Source organism: Rhinichthys klamathensis, unplaced genomic scaffold (genome assembly GCF_029890125.1).
Source record: "Rhinichthys klamathensis goyatoka isolate OS25496 unplaced genomic scaffold, OSU_Roscu_1.1 h1tg000007l_1, whole genome shotgun sequence".
Lineage (NCBI taxonomy): Eukaryota > Metazoa > Chordata > Actinopteri > Cypriniformes > Leuciscidae > Rhinichthys > Rhinichthys klamathensis.
This window is the reverse complement of record NW_026606560.1, coordinates 2,308,905-2,328,954: the sequence shown is the minus strand read 5'-3', so window position 1 is coordinate 2,328,954 and position 20,050 is coordinate 2,308,905. Positions and strand designations below refer to the sequence as shown.

Genomic DNA, 20,050 nt, shown 5'->3' with positions numbered 1-20,050 from the left:
TTCTTCTCACTCGGTCTAGCATGCAGAGCAGAACAATGATTTAGCAGCGGAGCGTGTAGATGATATACTGACAGGCTTTGCTTTTAGTTCTTAAAGCTGTCGAATTCTGATCCCTTTCAAGCTTCTGCACTGGATTTGAATCAGTGGCAAATGTAAAAGCTAAATAACCGTTTAAAGACGCCCACCACTTCTGAGAAGGATTTGAATCTAAATCTGGTTTTCTCTGCTTGACTGGTTTAAATATTTATTTTTTAATTTTTGCAATTCATCTACAATGTCATGAGAAACAAAATAAGATTTTTTAGTGAGGGAAAATTAGTTGTTGTTTTTTCTCCAGTACTGGTGCCTACACAGTCTATAAATATAGAGAGGAATTCATGCTAGGAGCTAGTTGTCACAATATCACATCACATTATCACAGAAATTTGTATACACAAGGATCTCTGACTAATAAGGGCTTCGAGAGGAGTTTGCAAATACTTCAAGTATATGTAAGGCATATGCGTACTGAAACGGACAAATACATTATGACTGCATTAGGTCACCACATCTTTTGTTTTCTCATGCACTGTAAAAAATATGCTGTTAAATGTACAGTAAAAACATCTGAAGCTGTGGTTGCCAAATTCAACTTAAAAAAAATAATGACAATGTTTCTGGTATTACGGGATGGCATATTATTGGTGCCTGTAAATTGTACAACATAGAACTGTATTTTATCATGTAATATAATGTTAATATATCAATCTACATTTAGGTTGTTTTGTTAAATTTTCAAATGTTTTTTTTTTGCATTGTTTTAAAGGGGTCATATAATGGTACATGCACTTTTACAAGTTGATTGTACTGAAATGTGTGTTGGCAGTGCCTGTACACAACCATCATAAAATGATAAAAATCCATCCAGTGTTTTTTTCTAATCTCCTTATGTTTTCCCCTGCCTCAAATCAAGCCGTTCGACCGTGTGACGTCACACGGTCGGACGCCCCTCCCACTATTGTTGATTGACAGCAGCGTTTCAACACAGACCCGCCCTCGCTCGTGAGCGAGTTGTCAATCATAGTCCGTGCGGACCGGCGCGGTCATTGTTGATATGCTGGAGCACTGTCTATGAGCAGAATGCCGTCTAAGCGATTGTGGTGTTCTGTTCTTGGGTGTAATAACCAGGGCTTAGTTTGAGCCGGAACACCTCCGACGTTGGATCCGGAACCTTTTTTTATTCGATCCGGCACCTCCTGTGTCACTATGGAAAATTAATAATTACTGTTTGTGTAGTGTTCAATGTTGATATCTGTCGTGTTAGTCTTTATTCCCCAATTGAAGTTCCACAAAAATCTTGTGTTTGCAGTTTCGATGCGTTTTTGAGGTGAATTTTTGGCACACCGGACGAGAAGCGTCGCGCAGCATCGTGCAGTGCCTCATCTTTAAAATTCTAACACATTATTCTCTATGTAGACACACCGGCAGCGCCATTCGGTGTTGTTAATGTAAATACTGTCTGACTTCACCCTGTGCTGCATGCAATATACATTTAGTTTTACATTCATTTACAGAAATCAGTTGCTTGAATGAAAATTGCTGATGTTATCGGATTTTCAGGTGAGATTCTCAATTCATTCAGTTAACGGACGCTCTGAGGTGAAGTGTTCAGAGTCTGCAGACTAGCAACGATTGTACAGTACAATCATAACATAATACAGACATTATCTTAATTCCATAAACATAACAATATTGCTGGCCATAAACTGAGAAAGTGCGCGTCCGGTGTGCGATACCTTGAGTTGTCCCACGCGGCGCTTCTCGTCCGGTGTGCGACCCCCTTGCTGCTTGTGAAAACGTTTTTTTTTTTTTTTACATTTTGCACCCATGTAGTGCATGTTCTGAAATGAAAATAAACATTGCCCTGATACACACACAGCGTTTTTAAGGTTGTTTTTTTTAGTCAGAGAAGCTACGTAGCTTTTTTTTTTTTTGTACCGTTACCTCCAACCCCCGTTTTGAGTCGCCGGATCCACCCCCCCCCCTCTGCGCTCCGGGACCTCCCACTTTACAAATTAAGCACTGGTAATAACAAACACAGCAGTAATTTTAATGTTCCTAAATCCGAACCGCTGAAGACGCAGTGGCAGTGGCTGAGTTTGTTTTCGAGCAACGTTACTGCTTTCATGTTTGCGCCAATCATTTCACACCAGACTGCTTTATAAAGGAGGGTCAGTATAAAGCTGGTTTTGCTAAGAAGATGCTCCTGAAAAAAAGATTGGTACCAGCTATTCGTGTTCCTGCTGAACCTCCAGAAGAACTGAAGTGAGTGTAACGTTTTATTAACCTTTATATTAATATATTAATCTTATATTAATATATTAATTATGTAACAGTAGAATTACGTATATAAAATGTTCACCATATATGGATATTGTATTATATCAGTTACCAGGTTTTTACAGTAGCAATTTTTCTGTAGAATTAACAAACATTTTTTGTTGTACTTTGTACCTTATTTACACTTCAGTACAGTCAAGACCTACTGTATGCAAATGAGCATCACTTTTTTCCCACTGGAACTAGTCTGTGCATTGTTTGTTTTGTAAGTCTGACCAGATCTTTCACATAAAAGGCTGCGAGAGACATAACAGACACTAACTAATCTGAATACAATTTTCCAGTCATCTTCAAACTGACTTTGTTTGGTTTCATTCCTTATTATTCTTTGGATGTGAAATTGCAAATAGCATACAGAATGAGCACAGTGTAATAACATTGCCACAATACTAAAAACTAGGAAAACTGTAGAAGACTGTTATTATGAAAGCTTGACACATGGACTCAATATTGTTCCTTTCGTCATGAAAATGTGGGATTTCCACAATGGCTATTGATTATAGAGCAGAAGTTTGGCTTTGGAGAAAGGCGATCAAGAAAGAAGACTCTTTATTTAACCGATTCTTTAGAAAGAAGTCGCTCGATTGAGTTGAAAGCCCTGTCTGGTCCATTTCTCCCGGGCATCACTGTTCATTACAGACCAGGCCATTCAGAGCTTCTCTAATAATTGTACATCAACTGCTCAAGTGTGCTCAATGCTCTCAATAAAATGTGCTCTCATTTCTCCTTTTACTTTCTGCAGATTCAAACATTGTAGTCGGAATAATGTTGTCTTTCCATTTCTCACCATCATCCATCAAAATACCGTTAACCGATCTTCAGCATTTTGTGGAATAGGTGGTTTTTGTTCAATAGTCTCGTTGAGTCCGCAGACTGATCCAGTGTTTAAATGTACCTTGAATTATATTGTAACGCTTAATAGATTGTCACAACTAGCAAGATACATAAAGTGTGCACTCAGAATGGGGACTTAAGGCCTGTTCACACCAAGAACGATAATTATAAAGATAACTACAGCTATATTAATGTCAACAGTCATACCAAAGTGGGATATTGTTCTGTTTATTTGAAGCACGTGCTTCAAGTTATGTCGTCAGCCGCTTTACATGCTCGAGCTCTTTAAAGCAGGGTGAGTTCTGATTAGCTGTCAATGCTTTTATCATCCATCAGCTGGAAGAAGAAAAAAAACATTCTGAAAGTGATTCCAATAATTTTGTTTCTCTTTGCCATTTTTGTTATATTTGTGGTATGGACTCTGCTATTCTTTTTCATCTAGAACGATTTTTAGTTAAATTTTAGATATAGTGGTCAATATGAAGCTACTATCTGATAGAGATAGAGGTGCTGAAGATAATTTTATTATTTTACCAAATGTACAGGTATGTGCCTGTTGTTCACATTCTGCCATAGTTTATTGGTGACATTAAAGGAGAACTCCGGCGCAAAATGAACCTTTGGTCTAATTACACATTGTTACCTAGTCAACCGTTATCTGAGATTTGTTTTCATGATTATCGAATGTAAATAGTTTTATCTCTAAAAACAGTTTAGCCTATAAAGCTAGTATATTGGGCATAGATCAATGACAAATAAAAATCGCTTGTTAATACCACTAACAAGGCTCAAAATAGCCCCACACTAACACGGTAGCATAATGAGGGTCCCTACCTTCAAACCGAAGCATTGAGAACTTTGTCAGTGTCCAGACAGTTTAATAAGAAGATATTTAATACATACAGTCAACTTCGCGTATACAGGCAGGAGCCATCTTTGAAATACAGCCTTTACCAGTCGATCTACGAACGCCGATCCAAGTGCGCTGGTGAGATGTGAATGAGCTATAAGTTGTGATAAGGTGAACGCGAACAGTAGGCTTGGATCGGCGTTCGTAGATCGACTGGTAGAGACTGTATTTCAAAGATGGCTCCTGCCTGTATACCCGAAGTTGACTGTATGTATTAAATATCTTCTTATTAAACTGTCTGGACACTGACAAAGTTCTCAATGCTTCGGTTTGAAGGTAGGGACCCTCATTATGCTACCGTGTTAGTGTGGGGCTATTTTGAGCCTTGTTAGTGGTATTAACAAGCGATTTTTATTTGTCATTGATCTATGCCCAATATACTAGCGTTATACTAGCTTTATAGGCTAAACTGTTTTTAGAGATAAAACTATTTACATTCGATAATCATGAAAACAAATCTCAGATAACGGTTGACTAGGTACCAATGTGTAATTAGACCAAAGGTTCATTTTGCGCCGGAGTTCTCCTTTAAGTAAAACTGAAAATTAATTTGAAAAACCATCGGTTTAATTAAATTTCTTTCCATATCTTTCTTATTTGATGATTACCACATTGCTTTTGAACGCACTATGTAAAATTGTCAGATGCACAAACATTTAGAGCATTTCTATTTGAATTGTTAATAAACGTTTTGAATTCCTAGTCTTTTGATTGTCTGCTTGTATGATTGGCAGCATTCCTGTTTTCCACATTTGCTGGCTATATATATATATATATATATATATATATATATATATATATATATTAATATGCATACATACAGTATATAATGAATATCCTTGTATTATAAATTCTGTATGCATACACTCATCTAAAGGATTATTAGGTACACCATACTAATACTGTGTTTGACCCCCTTTCGCCTTCAGAACTGCCTTAATTCTACGTGGCATTGATTCAACAAGGTTCTTTAGAAATGTTGGCCCATATTGATAGGATAGCATCTTGCAGTTGATGGAGATTTGTGGGATGCACATCCAGGGCACGAAGCTCCTGTTCCACCACATCCCAAAGATGCTCTATTGGGTTGAGATCTGGTGACTGTGGGGGCCATTTTAGTACAGTGAACTCATTGTCATGTTCAAGAAACCAATTTGAAATTATTCGAGCTTTGTGACATGGTGCATTATCCTGCTGGAAGTAGCCATCAGAGGATGGGTACATGGTGGCCATAAAGGGATGGACATGGCCAGAAACAATGCTCAGGTAGGCCGTGGCATTTAAACGATGCCCAATTGGCACTAAGGGGCTTAAAGTGTGCCAAGAAAACATCCCCCACACCATTACAGCACCACCACCAGCCTGCACAGTGGTAACAAGGCATGATGGATCCATGTTCTCATTCGGTTTACGCCAAATTCTGACTCTACCATCTGAATGTCTCAACAGAAATCGAGACTCATCAGACCAGGCAACATTTTTCCAGTCTTCAACTGTCCAATTTTGGTGAGCTCTTGCAAATTGTAGCCTCTTTTTCCTATTTGTAGTGGAGATGAGTGGTACCCGGTGGGTTCTTCTGCTGTTGTAGCCCATCCGCCTCAAGTTTGTGCGTGTTGTGGCTTCACAAATGCTTTGCTGCATACCTCGGGTTAGTGTTGTCAAAAATATCGATATTTCGATAAATATCGATACTGAAATATCTGAACGGTACCAATACTAGTTTCCCGAAGTATCGATACTAGCCGAGCGGTCACTTTCACTTCTCTCAAAAGGCGCGTTGACAAACACCACACGTGACGCACTCGTCTCATTCGCTCTGGTTAAATAGCAAAAGTGAAGTGAATGGAAAGATGGCGAGGGCGGCGCCCCCGCGACCGGCTTTGGTTGATTGATAAAGAATACCGCGAGCGGGCATGTCGGAGAATAGCGCGGACACGCGTAAAAAACACACCGCGAGCTGGCATGTCGGAGAATAGCGCGGACACGAGCTACACACCGCGAGCGGGCATGTCGGAGAATAGCGCGGACACGAGCTACACACCGCGAGCGGGCATGTCGGAGAATAGCGCGGACACGAGCTACACACCGCGAGCGGGCATGTCGGAGAATAGCGCGGACATGCGAGCGGGCTGCGGGCACCCAGCAGATTGTTTGACTATCAATAATCCCTCACATGGGTGAAAACAGACTTAAGGAACAGGCTCCAGGGGTAGGCTACTATTTAGCAGCATATGCTCAGCATCAGGGGTGTTTGTTGTTTGGACAGACCTGCCCCCACTGCTAAAAAAAATCCTCAAGGAAACACTGTAACTCTTCTCATTTGAACTTTTCTGAAACATTAACCAAGATGGCCTAGTATTGTTGTTGATAAGAGTCTGTGTTGTCTCGTTTAAATTCTTAAAGTTAACATAATCTGACTGAGGAATCTTAGACAAGTAAATATTGTAACTGTGGTCAAATGTAAATTAACTGGTGCCTATTTAACTTTATTCAAAAAAATATTATTTAATTCTGCAATTTTCCTTCATTAGCGATTATCATCAATTTGATTACACAGATATAATTAAACTAAACAGCTAGACAATGGCATCTCTGAATTCAATAATGACATGCCTTTAACTTAAAATTGAATGTTTAATCTTATTATTATACATTACTGACTCTCTATCCTCCAATTTGATACTGTTAAGTGCTTTTTTGTTACAGTATATTTTAATCTTTGATAACAGTGCTGTGGAGCACCAGAACAATGCCACAGACTTGAACTTATAAAAATACATCATGTTAGCTCTGATCCAATTAAAAAATATAAACAAATAGAACTCAGGACATTTTTGTTCATGTAAAATATACCTCATTGTCATGTTCTAGACTTGTTATATTTAGATTTAAATAAATAAAAATACCCCCTTAATATTGTGGCAGTTTTTTCTCCGTGGTATCGAAAATGGTATCGAATATCGATATTTTTCAAGGTATCGTATCGAAGTTAGAAATTCTAGTATCGTGACAACACTACCTCGGGTGTAACGAGTGGTTATTTCAGTCAAAGTTGCTCTTCTATCAGCTTGAATCAGTCGGCCCATTCTCCTCTGACCTCTAGCATCAACAAGGCATTTTCGCCCACAGGACTGCCGCATACTGGATGTTTTTCCCTTTTCACACCATTCTTTGTAAACCCTAGAAATGGTTGTGCGTGAAAATCCCAGTAACTGAGCAGATTGTGAAATACTCAGACCGGCCCGTCTGGCACCAACAACCATGCCACGCTCAAAATTGCTTAAATCACCTTTCTTTCCCATTCTGACATTCAGTTTGGAGTTCAGGAGATTATCTTGACCAGGACCACACCCCTAAATGCATTGAAGCAACTGCCATGTGATTGGTTGATTAGATAATTGCATTAATGATAAATTGAAAAGGTGTTCCTAATAATCCTTTGGGTGAGTGTGTGTGTGTGTGTGTGTGTGTGTATATATATATATATATATATATATATGTATGTGCATACATACAGTATATAATGTATATCCTTGTATTATAAATTTCTGTATGATAACTAATTACCATTTTCGTTTTTTGACTTTTGGTTCATCCAAGAACTTTGATTTCAGTGCATTAATAATACTAAGCTCTCCCTGATTTCTCTGTAGAGCCAAGCCATGCGGATAGTGCGGACAGTGGGTCAGGCTTTTGAGGTCTGTCATAAACTTAGCCTTCAGCACACCCAGCAAAACGCAGATGGCCAGGAAGACGGTGACGCTGACAAGACTTGCACAGATTCTGGAGTTACAGGTACTGTAATGAATGGTATCCACTTTTCTTTTCATTTTCTTACTTGAAATCAGTGTAGTCCTCTTCCATGTCAGGTTTTTATTCTTCAGACTCCCTCTAACTGTCTGTTTGTGCCCCTTGAACTTGGTGTGAGAGGATTATGGATGAGTGATGTTTCTGCTGATCTGTGACACACTTTGCATTTAGCAATCCATGCAGTTGTTCGAGGTATTTTGGTGCAATCGACTGCAGTGTTTGAGGAAATCTTTGTATGTCAGGGCTTTGATAGGCAGGATGGAACAGCACCTCTGATTGCTTGTGTCTGTGGGGCAGATCTCACGGTGCATGGGCCATGGGTTCAGGCTGATCATCCTCCCACAGCTCCCTCTGGACAGGTTTTCCTTTCAAATGCAGATGAGCTCCCACTCACCCATGCACTGCTGCTAATCTACACAGAGTTCCCCAGCACCAACATGCTGCGGTGTCACATGGATGGGACTCACTGTGTTTAACAGCTCCAGTGTTAGGACAGGGAGACCTTAATAACACACACAGGAGAAAAAGAGAACAGGTCTCAGAACAGACAAGCCCGTAACTGTTTAAATTACTACCAAACCTGCCGACAAATAAGCATTGTGCATTACGTCTTATGAGTTTTAAAAACATTTTAAATTGTTTGAGCGTATTAATCCCAGAAAGAGAAGCTTTTAAGGCAGCTTTCTAAGATACAACAAATCATTTATAGCAAACATGTTTGTTTTTTTTTGTTTTTGTTTTTTATATTTTTTATTGAACAGTAGATGTTAGAGGGGAAAATAAAGTGGCTGGAGTTTACAATACTTTGAGTTTTGTACAATCTTAATGCCATCACGAGCTGCTTTTTGTGGCTTCAAATTAGGTTATTAGTTATATAAATATTTAATGAATATAATTCATAGCAATACACTCACAAAAAATCATATTAGTTAATATTTTATCTTAGACAGATAGGGAAAATATATTATCTTGTGCCGATGTGCAATATACTGTACATATGAATGAGATTTGTCAACGGAATGTGTGTCATTGTAAATAGCTTTGTTCATAATAAGAGTAATCTAGTTTTGTTTTGTGTCATGCATCAGATTTTTTTTCTGGTCCAGAATTACCTTTTTTTCCACGTCAGTGGAAATGCCAGTGAAGATCTGTAAGGGACTGTGTCTCATTACATGTAGTTCAGTGTGGGGTAAATGCCTCCGACCTCAGTTCTATTTCCTTTTTTAACTCTCGTGTTATGTTCAGTAATACAATACACAGTTTATGATCTGGGTCAAATTGTCACCCTAAAATAGCCATAATCCCTACAAATTGCACGTTAATTTAATGACAGTGAAGTTATGTAATGATTTCATAGTTATTTTTACCATGTTTAAATGCAAATATTTATTGGATCACCAATATGCATTTATTTAATTTGTTTGTGCAATTTACTAAAAATCAATTTTCTAAATTATAAATATTCAGTTTAAAATGCAATGCTTAAAATATAATTATACAAGAATGTTGTTCAAAATAGTTTTAGATGTAGTATAGCATGTCACACCACAGGACACGGCTGTCACTGCTTGACATGTCATGTCAACTACTCATTTCCAGAAATACAGATCTGCTGTACAGACCGAGTGAAGGTGTGGTCGGAACATGCATGGGGTCCCATATCAGTAACACAATCCCCCCCACAGGGGATCCACAGCTTACATGGGAAAACATCAGTGTTTAGTCAGAATATCTGTTTCCGTACATGCCTGTGTGTGGATATAGGCAAGTTGTGGGGAAAAAAAATCAAATATTCTCACTAATAGTCCCTTCAAACAAGTGTTATTTTAGTATAATTTTTATGAATATTTTGTCAGTTTTTATTTTTATATTCTCCGGTTTTATTTTACTTTTAGTTGGTGTGTTTTTGTCATTTTTAATAGTTGTTTTTTAAAATATATCTGTATAGTAAAAAAAAAAAAAAAGGTTTTTGTTTAAATTAAAATGAGAAATGTTGCCTTGGCTGTACGTGGCATAACCCTAACAGAAGTAAGGCTCATGCTTTAAGTTTGTAGTGGCATGCCATGAAGGTGAGTAAATAATGAGAGAATTTCGATTTATTTATTTTTTCAGTGAGCTTTTTCTTTAATCCCTGTATCATGCTTTCAAGCTTTGGAATGAATATTTAGCAAGATAAATTGTTTCTCTCTCTAAAGAGCGGGAGCTCACAGGGGCCGAGAAGCCAGCTCTAGATGAGACGGACATTGATGCAGAGGAGCTTCCCCTCCCCGACAGCACAATGGACGAGTTCAGTCGCGGCGTCACTGACCTGGATGCGCCCAAGAAAGAGGAAGATGTCACCAAGGACAAAAAGGTATCCAGCTGCAGCTCTCTTGCCCACTTAATTATTCAGTTCATATCAATAATTAACCACAATCTTCCATAATCTCAAGCTCTCAAACTTTGTCACATCAGCTTTTACGCACACATCCCTTGCACTGTATCTTCCAGTCAATTCTAGTAATCGAGGGAATGATGTTCAATGCACATTGTTTTGCAGATTAGGTTTGTTTAATGCTCCCGGCTGTGTTCAGCCTGGGGTCCAGATGCAGCTTTAAGCCTATTAGCATAATCTTTTAGTGTGAAAACAGCTGCACTGCAAAGGATTATGTAATGATACTGTGACCCTGACTAGCTGAGACATTCTTCAAGAGAATTATTATGGTAATGACAGTTTAGTGTTGATGAGAAAGAAAGTGGCAAACAAGGTACCGGAGGATTGGTTGACCTGGATTGTCGTCACTGCATTGAATTTATCTCCATTGATAAGTTTCACCATCTTGTTCATCTAAATGACAAGCATTCTAATAGAGTTGGACTGAGGATTTGAGTCAGCCTAAAAATAGCATTATGAGTATTCATTGTGTTGAATGCTGGTTTTCTGTTGTCCATATAACTTATTTGTTCTACCTCACTGAAGCCTGTTTATCTTTCCGCTCAGGCGTAATTTTGTGGGTTTGTTGCATCAGTGTCTGGGGCGATGAGGCTGGAATCATGTCTGAGACTGATAAGACATTCCTCTTCACAGGAAATTACAATGTCAGAAATATTTGGGTTGTCTCTGATGATTGTTCTATGATTTATAAGCCAGTCAGAAACGTTTACTCTGCACCAGAGAAATCTCACATGCAAGCCTCAGAGGTTCACTGTGTCCTTGTTTCGTTTGGATAAAAAAAAAAACAAAAAAAAAACATTTGACCAAAATGTAAATGTTGCAGTCCAATATGAATTCCAAACTCAAATGAGGTGTGGTGGTCGTCTCAGTGTGGTTAACAAAAGCAAGGCCCCTTTAAACAGTCCTTGAGCATGCCTCTTGGAATGAGCTCCTAGTCAAATACTAAAAGAAACTGTATTTTTACTGTATTCCAGATACTCATATCGTGTATGATTTTTCTTAGGTTTGGTCATCATACAAATTCATACTTGTCCTGATTCCATATAGTGACTATGGCTACATTCACACTAAAGAAGAATATGCTTGTCCTGTTTGTTCAATACATTTATTTAAGGGATGAACAATTTTTTGGGTAAATTTATTGAGTTTTTGTTATCTGTATCCGTTGATATTGTATATATTTCTGTTGATTTTGGATATTTAATTGTTCATGCTCCTTTCCTCTATTTTTATATTTCCAATACCTTTGCTATCATCATCTAATAACTTAATTTTTATATAAACAAATAATTTAATAATAACACTAAGTGCACTATTTAGCAAATCTGTACATATACTCAACATTTACAATGTTGTGATGCCTAAATCAAAAGCAATTGCTTGTAAATCGATTGATTTTATTTTTCAGTATTTAATTTTTCTTTTCTTATTTTAGACAAAAATAGTTATTATTATAATATGGATTTATAATATCAGCTATTTATCACTTAACGGTCATTCATTTGTAAAAAAAATTATCGTCAAAAATTGTAATGTTTTACAACCCAAGTGACTACTTTACAATCTTCTTGGGACTCTCAATAAATTGAATCACAAGTTTGGGTGATATGTGCTGTATGAGACCCATTGATATGCGATATTTACTATTGAAATCTGACATTATCGTGGTTACAGACATTATCCGATTCCGAGTCTTTGACTTTGGCTACTTGATCATACAGGCAGTTCTTGATCCATCTCTGTCTGCTATTGTGGTAAATACAGTAAATATACAGTTGTCAATCCCAAACATTGACACACAACTGAAGAGAGTCGTGGAAATGCCTGGTTGTTTGCCACTGCAGAATAATTCTTGTCTCTGGTTTTCAAAGAAATGTCATTTTTATAACACAATCGTACACATGTCTACACTTGGCGCTTGTAGAAAAACTATTTAAATTTAGCATTTCATCAAATGTCTTCAGAGAATGCTGTCATACTCCTACATAAGCAGATCATTTCAGATTCTTGTGCACTGCAGTACAGGGATACTCATGCCATCCTCAAGGACTTGTGGAGCGGAACTGGACTGGTTGTGAAGGAGTTCATGCTGTTTTTAGGGCTGGTACAAGTGTCAGAGTTGTTCAGTAAGCCTGCAGTCAGTTGTGCTAGTGCTTCTCCCTGTCAGTCTGTCGACTCAATGTGCCTTTTGTGTCTCTCGTTCATGAACGTGAGCTCAGAGTGGAGTAATTATGACATTTCCTGAGCCCAGCCAATTATTAGATGCATTTCTCACTCAGTAGATGAAGCAATATTTTCAAATCACAGTGCATGCTTTAAAAAGCACCTTTCCCTGATTCATGGTTGGAGACTTATTTGTAGAATTGATTAGCAAGTCCTGTATGAGGCAATGTTTGTAATAGCTTGTGCGGAAAAGCTTTCGGTCTATATTGAGGTCATTCACCCCAAGTCTGAATCAATGGATATTGGTTAGTGAGCAGAATAATGTATTTATTGGTCCCTTCTGAAATGAAATTCATACACATACAGATTTTTTGGGGGCTGGTGTTTTTACTGATGAATGTGACCTTATCATTTTAAATGCATTTTTAATCTACATTTTGACCTGGACCGTGTCACGTTATAATTGCCAGAATGGGAATAAGACGGGGAAATAAATGACACCCTGCCTAAATAGTCATATGTGCTACTCGGTTTAATTTAAATTGAATTAAAAATTCAACTTTTGATTTTTTTTAGACAAAGGGGTTAAGGTTTTTTCCCCCGTTTCATTATATTTGACTTTATTTTAGTTATTTTATTTTACAACCCTTTTTTGTTGCATCAACTAAATTAAAACTTTATATAGTATAGTCATTAAATATATGAAATGGCCGGCTTTACCTCAATTCAAAATAACATTTCCAAAAGTGTGTGTGCGCTTGCTTGCTTGCTTGCTTAAGCATTGTAGAACAAATTACCATCTTTATTGTTTCCTTTCCAGTTAATTAGAGCAGCAAATCTCTGTTTCACCCCACCATATTGTTTCTAGGAAATTGGCAGATGCTTTCTAGTAAGATGAGAAGTTTAGAGTTTCTATGGTGTTACTCTCTGAGCTTTGATAATGAATGGGCAAGGGACTCTTGGTGTGCACAAGTTGTTGCATCCCATTTTATAAGAGACCGCAGTGTGCTATAGAGGAATTCTCCACAAAACGGTCACTGAATATTTAATGAAAGCAATTAGTCCTCCTCAACCATTCTGAATCTTACTCAATACCAGACCTCAGTACCACAGTCTGGAAACACTGGGGCAGGCACTGTGGGAATTTCACATATTAAATCTAGAGAAATGAGACTACTGTGTAGCTGTGATCTTATCAGACTATCTGTGCCAGGCAAACAGCCAGGTTCCTGCCTGGAATTCGTTCCCTTTACTTACAGGGCACATCTCCTGGAGGCTGCTAGAATAACTCTAAAACCAGCCAGACCCCGAGGAGCTGGACTTCACAGACCGAAAGTTGTAAATTTAGCCCTGTTTCTTCATTTTGGAGAAGTAGTGTACATCCAGATCAGACTTTTTGTGTGAAAAGTGTCTGGAGATGGGATTTTGGGCAATGGTGGTACGGAGACGCTCTCTCTAGAGAACTCGGGTCTGAAATGCTAGATGGTGCCCAAAAGCCAGAATGTGTTTCAAAGCAATGTCAGTTTCTCTGGATAATTCATGAAGAACTGAGTTCAGCCCATGTATCTGTGTAAGAGGCAGCTTTATTTTTACCCTAATGCTCAATTTCAGAAAATCCTCCCCAGTGCATTGCTGTTTGCAAACTTCGCACCAGACTGGTGGTTAGACACTTAAATTAGGGCAACTAGACTAGGGATGGCCATCTTAAGGAATTTAAAGATGTCTGGTTCTGATTACAGGTCCCCCTTCACCATTCTAATCAAACCAATTATCCAGTTTTTGTTTCATTTTTTGTTTGTTTTTGTTGTGCTTTGTTGTGGGGGGTTTTTGTCGTGCTTTGTTGCGTTTTGTTTTTTGTCGTGCTTAGTTATGATTTGTTGTGTTTTGTTTTTTTGTTGTGCTTTGTTCTTTTGTGTTGTGTTATCTTTGGGGGGGTTGTAGGGAGGGTTGTTTTTACAAATAAATAACTCATTCATTGAGCAATTTGCTCACTGTGTTGTTTACCAGTTTGGCAACAGAAACCCAATGCCCTTGTTTGCACACAATAACACCGGTGCTTGCAATGCCAAGGTCATGGGTTCAATTCCCGGCAACTTGTATATTGGAAAAAATGTTTATTTTAAATGCACTCTGAGTTGTTGGTAATAGTGTCTGCCAAACATGTACATGACTAGACTTATATAGATTTTATATATTTATTTATAGTGTTTGTATTATTTCAGGGTGACAAGTCATCCTCTCTCATCACATTTATTTCAGACCGCAAGCTAAACATAATTTTTGTCGTGGCGCTGTAGTATACCGTGTTCAGTCAGCAGTAATTCATTCCAATAATGAACATCTTTTTGTTTGTTTTGCTTCTAAACACATTTCATTGCAGCTGAGAGGAGACGTAAAAGAACAGACTCTGAAGAGGAAAAGCTTTCTGCTTCATGAGCCTCTGCAGTCAGTTCAGTTTTATCAGCTTTATCTTTGCCTTGCTCTTGAGCGATTATCTCAAATCCAGCCTAGAAAAATTTGACACTTTTTACGCTGTTAAGTGTTGCATTTAACCCAAATCTTCTTGATCTAATAATATGCATTGTGCAGAAGAGTTGTGCTGTTTGTTTGTATAATGTTTATATTTCAACTTTGAAAAACATGTGTTCTGGCATCCCAATGTATTAGTGTCATGAATGAAACAGAAAAGCAGTAAGGTCCTTTTTCTCCAGCACCTTTACTAAAGAATGAAATTGAAAAGGCGAGATGGACAGATAGAAAGAAGAAAAACACTTTTCTACTGTTTTAGTATTCTGATATTGAATCGTCCCTGCTAGGTAACAATGCAAACTACGTATGACTACTACAAATAGCAAACTACATATGAATTTCAAAAGAGTCATTTCGACCGTGCTCAGATGCGTAAGCTAAATGCTGATAAAGCTTTGGCATTTCACTCTCAATGATCTTTCAGACATTATAACAAAGCCCTTTGGTCTTTGTAATTCATTCAGTCATAAATTTAGATCGCGTTTCAAAAGGATGCGCGATTATTCAATGCGTGATTAGTTAATTCACTTCTATCCGTATGCTAATGTGTTACAGTGACATTTAACATTAGTTTGAATGCATGGAAGACAATAAAAGCCAACAGCTTTATAGTGGCTGTTAATCATCTTTAGTGCTAGTTGGTTAACTATTTAGCAGCTTACACCTTTGGTGATTCTCCTTCAGACGGTGTCTGACAACCATCCCAGCACACGATATTTAATGCTAACCTATATTTTTCAAGGTTCTGAATGAACCACCACAGTGAAAAAGGATCCTTGCTTTCAAAAGAGGTTATTTGAGCTTGTTTGTAGTCATTGTACAATACTCTATAAACACTGACATGTCAATGGAGGAAGTCCATGTGGAATGTGTTTTAATAGACACACAAGTTTTGTCTGATCTTTTTAAGCTGTATTATTGTCTAGGGTGTGCCGGTACCCTCAGGCAACTTTTAGTGTCATAGCTATAACAATGCGCACTGTTTTCCCTTGCATCCTTTCAGACATTATTGTATAGAGTCTGTCATGTCAGTGAGAAAGGTAACAGTGCTCACTCACATCCTGAATGTATTTGAAGTTAAGATCTTTCAGCATTGTATTCCAATCCCCAATGTCATGTTCCTGTCCTCAGGGCTACTCGACTTTGGAAAGCTCAGGAGCCACAAAGCCTCAAGATCACTTTAGCTTGAAAGGCTGCGCTCTTGATTTGTCAGTAGGACCAAAATCACGGTTTGAGTAGTAGTTTATCAAAGCAACGGTATCATATCACGTGTGTGTGCACTTGTCTGTGAGACAGTCTGCTGTAGCTATAGTTTTTAGTTAGTAGATAACGTGAATTTGTTGTTCTTGTCAAGTAGCGCTGACTTAAGTTTAAGTGTTTATGCTTGCATTTCACTTAACTACCATTCATGTTTAATCCAACAAGAGCTGTCCAAACCATTCTACATGTTATTTGTTATTTTGTAACCATCAATCTTTTTGTCCTTCTGCTTATAGCTGGGTTTAAAGGTATTGTATAGTTTACCCAAAACTGAAAATGTTGTCATGATTTACTCACCCTCATGTTTTTACAAACCTTTTTATATTTTAAATAATGTTGGTAACCAGACAGTTGACGACACCCATTGACTTCCATGGGTTTTTTTTTTTTTTTAGTCAATGGCTAATGTCAACTGTCTGGTTACCAACATTCTTTAAAATATCTTATTTTGTGTTCAACAGAAGAAAAAAACTCATACAGGTTTGGAACTACTTGAGTGCAAGTAAGTAATGACCACATTTGCATTTGTGGGTGAACTATCCATTAAGAGGGGTTTAAAAAACATATAAAATGGGTTTAAAAATAATGTTCTTGTTGGTTGGGTTGATGTGAGTTTTTGGTGAACAATAGGAGGTCCAAGTGAATGGCAGAGAAAGGCATCAATGCAAGAGAAAGAATGAGCCACTTTTATCGAACAAAATTATGAATGAATGAATATTTTTTTATGTATTTATATAACTTTATTTATTGAACAGAATTATTATTGAATAAATTATTTGTAATTTTATGTATTTTGTTTATTAAAATAATTCAGCTAATTTATTATTTTTATTTTATTTTCAAAACTAGGCAGCATGTGCATCCCTGATTTATTTAAAACAATTTATTTGTAATGAAAATGTCTTTGCATTTACTTTGAGTAGTAGGTTTTGCAATCAAATGTTATCAAATATTATCACATTTCATAATGTGCTTCTCAATGCCATCACTAAAAGCTTCTATATATACTTCTCTAACACTGTCAAGGACTTTTCAGGAAAAAAAAGAAGAAGAAAAAAATAGTCAATAAACTGGAGGCAGCCTCTGCCTAGCGAAAAGCAATGAGGGCATTTGTGTGGCCGCTAGCAAATCTCACTCAGCCCAGCTGTGAGCTGAACATTTGCTCTTTTTTTTTTCGGTTACCCTCAAGGGCTCAGTGTTTTCCGCTAGGGTACAACTAACACTTCAAATTCAGAACGATCAACATATTGCGCACGTTCAGGAGAGGCAATGTGTCTAGTCCACAGACATGAGTTATAGCGGTTTGCTCCCAAGCTTGTTGTATTTCACGTTTCAGTGTGTCGTCTTGTGTCTGACTGGAATATCAAACAATGTTTAAAAAAAGCTCCTGCTTTACATTTAAGTTAGTTTCTTGTGTAATGAATACGCAGCACTGGATTGTTTCGCCAATTATCAAAAAGACCAGCACAGTAATCGTGTGCTTGAGAAAGGCTTACGTTGTAATATTCAGCATATTTTCTTTCTCATGCAAGATGTGCAGACGTTCTCAGGCAGCGGTGGATTAGTGTGTTGTTAAATCTAATCCACTTTTAAATGCTTTGCTTTCAAGTACAGAACATATCCATCCTAGACCATCAGAGATCTCAGCACATTTTCATCGCAGTTTTGCGTGCTAGATAAGAAGTTTATTTGATGTTTAGCTGGAATCAACATTTTTCCAAGAACTTGCTGCTCAGGATGACAGTCAGCTTATCTGCTTTGTGAAGTCGGTGTACACTTTTAGACAGTTTTCTGCAAACTTTCCACTGATGTCTTTTGACTAGTAGGTGTCTTAATAATCTCAGCCTCAGATGGACCGCTCACAGTATGTTCACTGGCCGTCTGATGCATATTGTACAAAGAAATAGCAAGAACTGGCTCAAAATCAACTGTTCCAATTTGATTGGCTCACTTCCTCAAATTAAAAGTGATTAAAAGTGACGGTAAATACTTTTTACATAGCTACAAAAGATTTGTTAAATAAATGCTAAATATTTAGCAGCACAACTGTTTTCTGCATTGATAATAATAAGAAATGCTTCTTGAGCACCAAAATCAGAATATTAGAATGATTTCTGAAGGATCGTTTGACGCTGAAGACATTTAAAAAAATATTGCTAACCCCAAACTTTTGAACAGTAGAGTAGTGTAGTTGTAAAAAAAGATCTGTACTTATTATATGTGGATGTGGATGGACTGACATGTCTAGGTTGGACATTTTTCGTGTGCGGTGGAAAAAAAGTGGAAATGACATTATGCTAGTTGTCAAAAGTCTGGCGATACAACACAAAGTTTGTATGACATGTAAATCTAAACCTGTGTGAGTCAAGAGTTTCTTACACTTAGTTCAATATACTAGCCCTCAATCAACCGTCTGTGCAAACTTTCCTTAACAACAGTTGAAAAACACTCAGCAGCCACAGTAATAATGGCTTAATATGGGCATAAATGAGAAAATTAGAGCAAAATATCTTATGATATTGTTATTCTCCATCTTGAGGTCTGAAGGATTGAATAGGCTGAACTGGAGACAGCTGTTGTAGAAAATCCAAGGCAGAAAATGTATAGATCTGTATGTAAGATTTAGCACCTTTATTATTATTATGATATATACTCAAGGTTATTTAATAACCGTCCACCACCAATTGCCTTATTCCACAGGCATTTTTTAATCCAATGAAATATGAGATAACTGTACTCTAATAGCAGTCTTGTCCGGGGTGGGTCTAAATAAGTCTTACTACTTCCCACTCCGTTTCGAGCAATTGACTGATTTATGTTGTCAAAAACAAATGTTTCTTATTGCCTATGTCACTATATTGCTCGAAATAAAATAAATTCATTCATTCAGTGTACGCCCTAAATTGCTGTATTTTGTTTTTACTCATTGCTAGATTCTGCTTCTTAGTTTCTAAATGTTTTGTTGTCCTCAGCAAACAGTGATGTCATTTTTTTCTAATTTTAAAGATGTAAGAAATTAGCTAAATTAGCACGATTGTTGTCATTGTATTGCTTTTAAAGTCATCTTAAGGAATCTTCTGGGCAACGTCCACCCCTAACTACAACACGGAAACCAAACACGAAAACAAGGGAACATGTGCAGCGATTTGCTGCTTCGCAGAGAATCCCATGTGAAACGGCCTTTAGGGAGTCGAGTTTGTGCAGCATGGCAGACATTTCCATATTCCTCCTCATTGCCCTTTTTCTGCCACTATAGGTCTGTATTTGACCCAGACCAAAACCTCATGTTTTCATGGATCCTGATGACACTTGAGTCGCTAAAGTAGCACTACAGACTTTGAATAGCTGATTACACCTCCATCACATAATCACAGATGAAGCCGTTAATTGAAAGCACTCAAATGAACAGTACTTCCCTTGATACCTTTTAACAGATGTGTTTTCTTCAACCTTTTACCAAAGTCTGTTCTGCATTATATTTTCTGTTACACACACAAATACAGATTTTAGAACAGATGATGTTAGTGTAATTATTCCCTGTGGTGTGATGGAAATATTCCAGTAACCCTCATAGATAAACTATATTTGCATATACAGAAGGAAATACTGGTGCTTGCTAAGCAGCAAAAGCTTAAGCCCTTTATAAATGAAATGTCAAATTAGAACAGTCATAAACTTTGTTGCTGTCATAATGACCTATGTCTTGTTTTCTGTCGGCAGTGCATGGTAAT

At 37.5% G+C, this 20,050-nt stretch overlaps 1 protein-coding gene across 2 annotated transcripts in view; it reads left to right on the top strand.

Moving 5' to 3' along the window:
- The window catches only part of nos1apa (nitric oxide synthase 1 (neuronal) adaptor protein a), a 112,364-nt gene that overhangs the window by 63,495 nt on the left and 28,819 nt on the right, over positions 1-20,050 (top strand). For both annotated transcript variants that reach the window (XM_056259780.1, XM_056259781.1), the window contains exons 6-7: positions 7,777-7,918; positions 10,129-10,286. In XM_056259780.1, the coding sequence (XP_056115755.1) occupies positions 7,777-7,918; positions 10,129-10,286 (300 nt within the window). The remainder of the gene's footprint in view (positions 1-7,776; positions 7,919-10,128; positions 10,287-20,050) is intronic.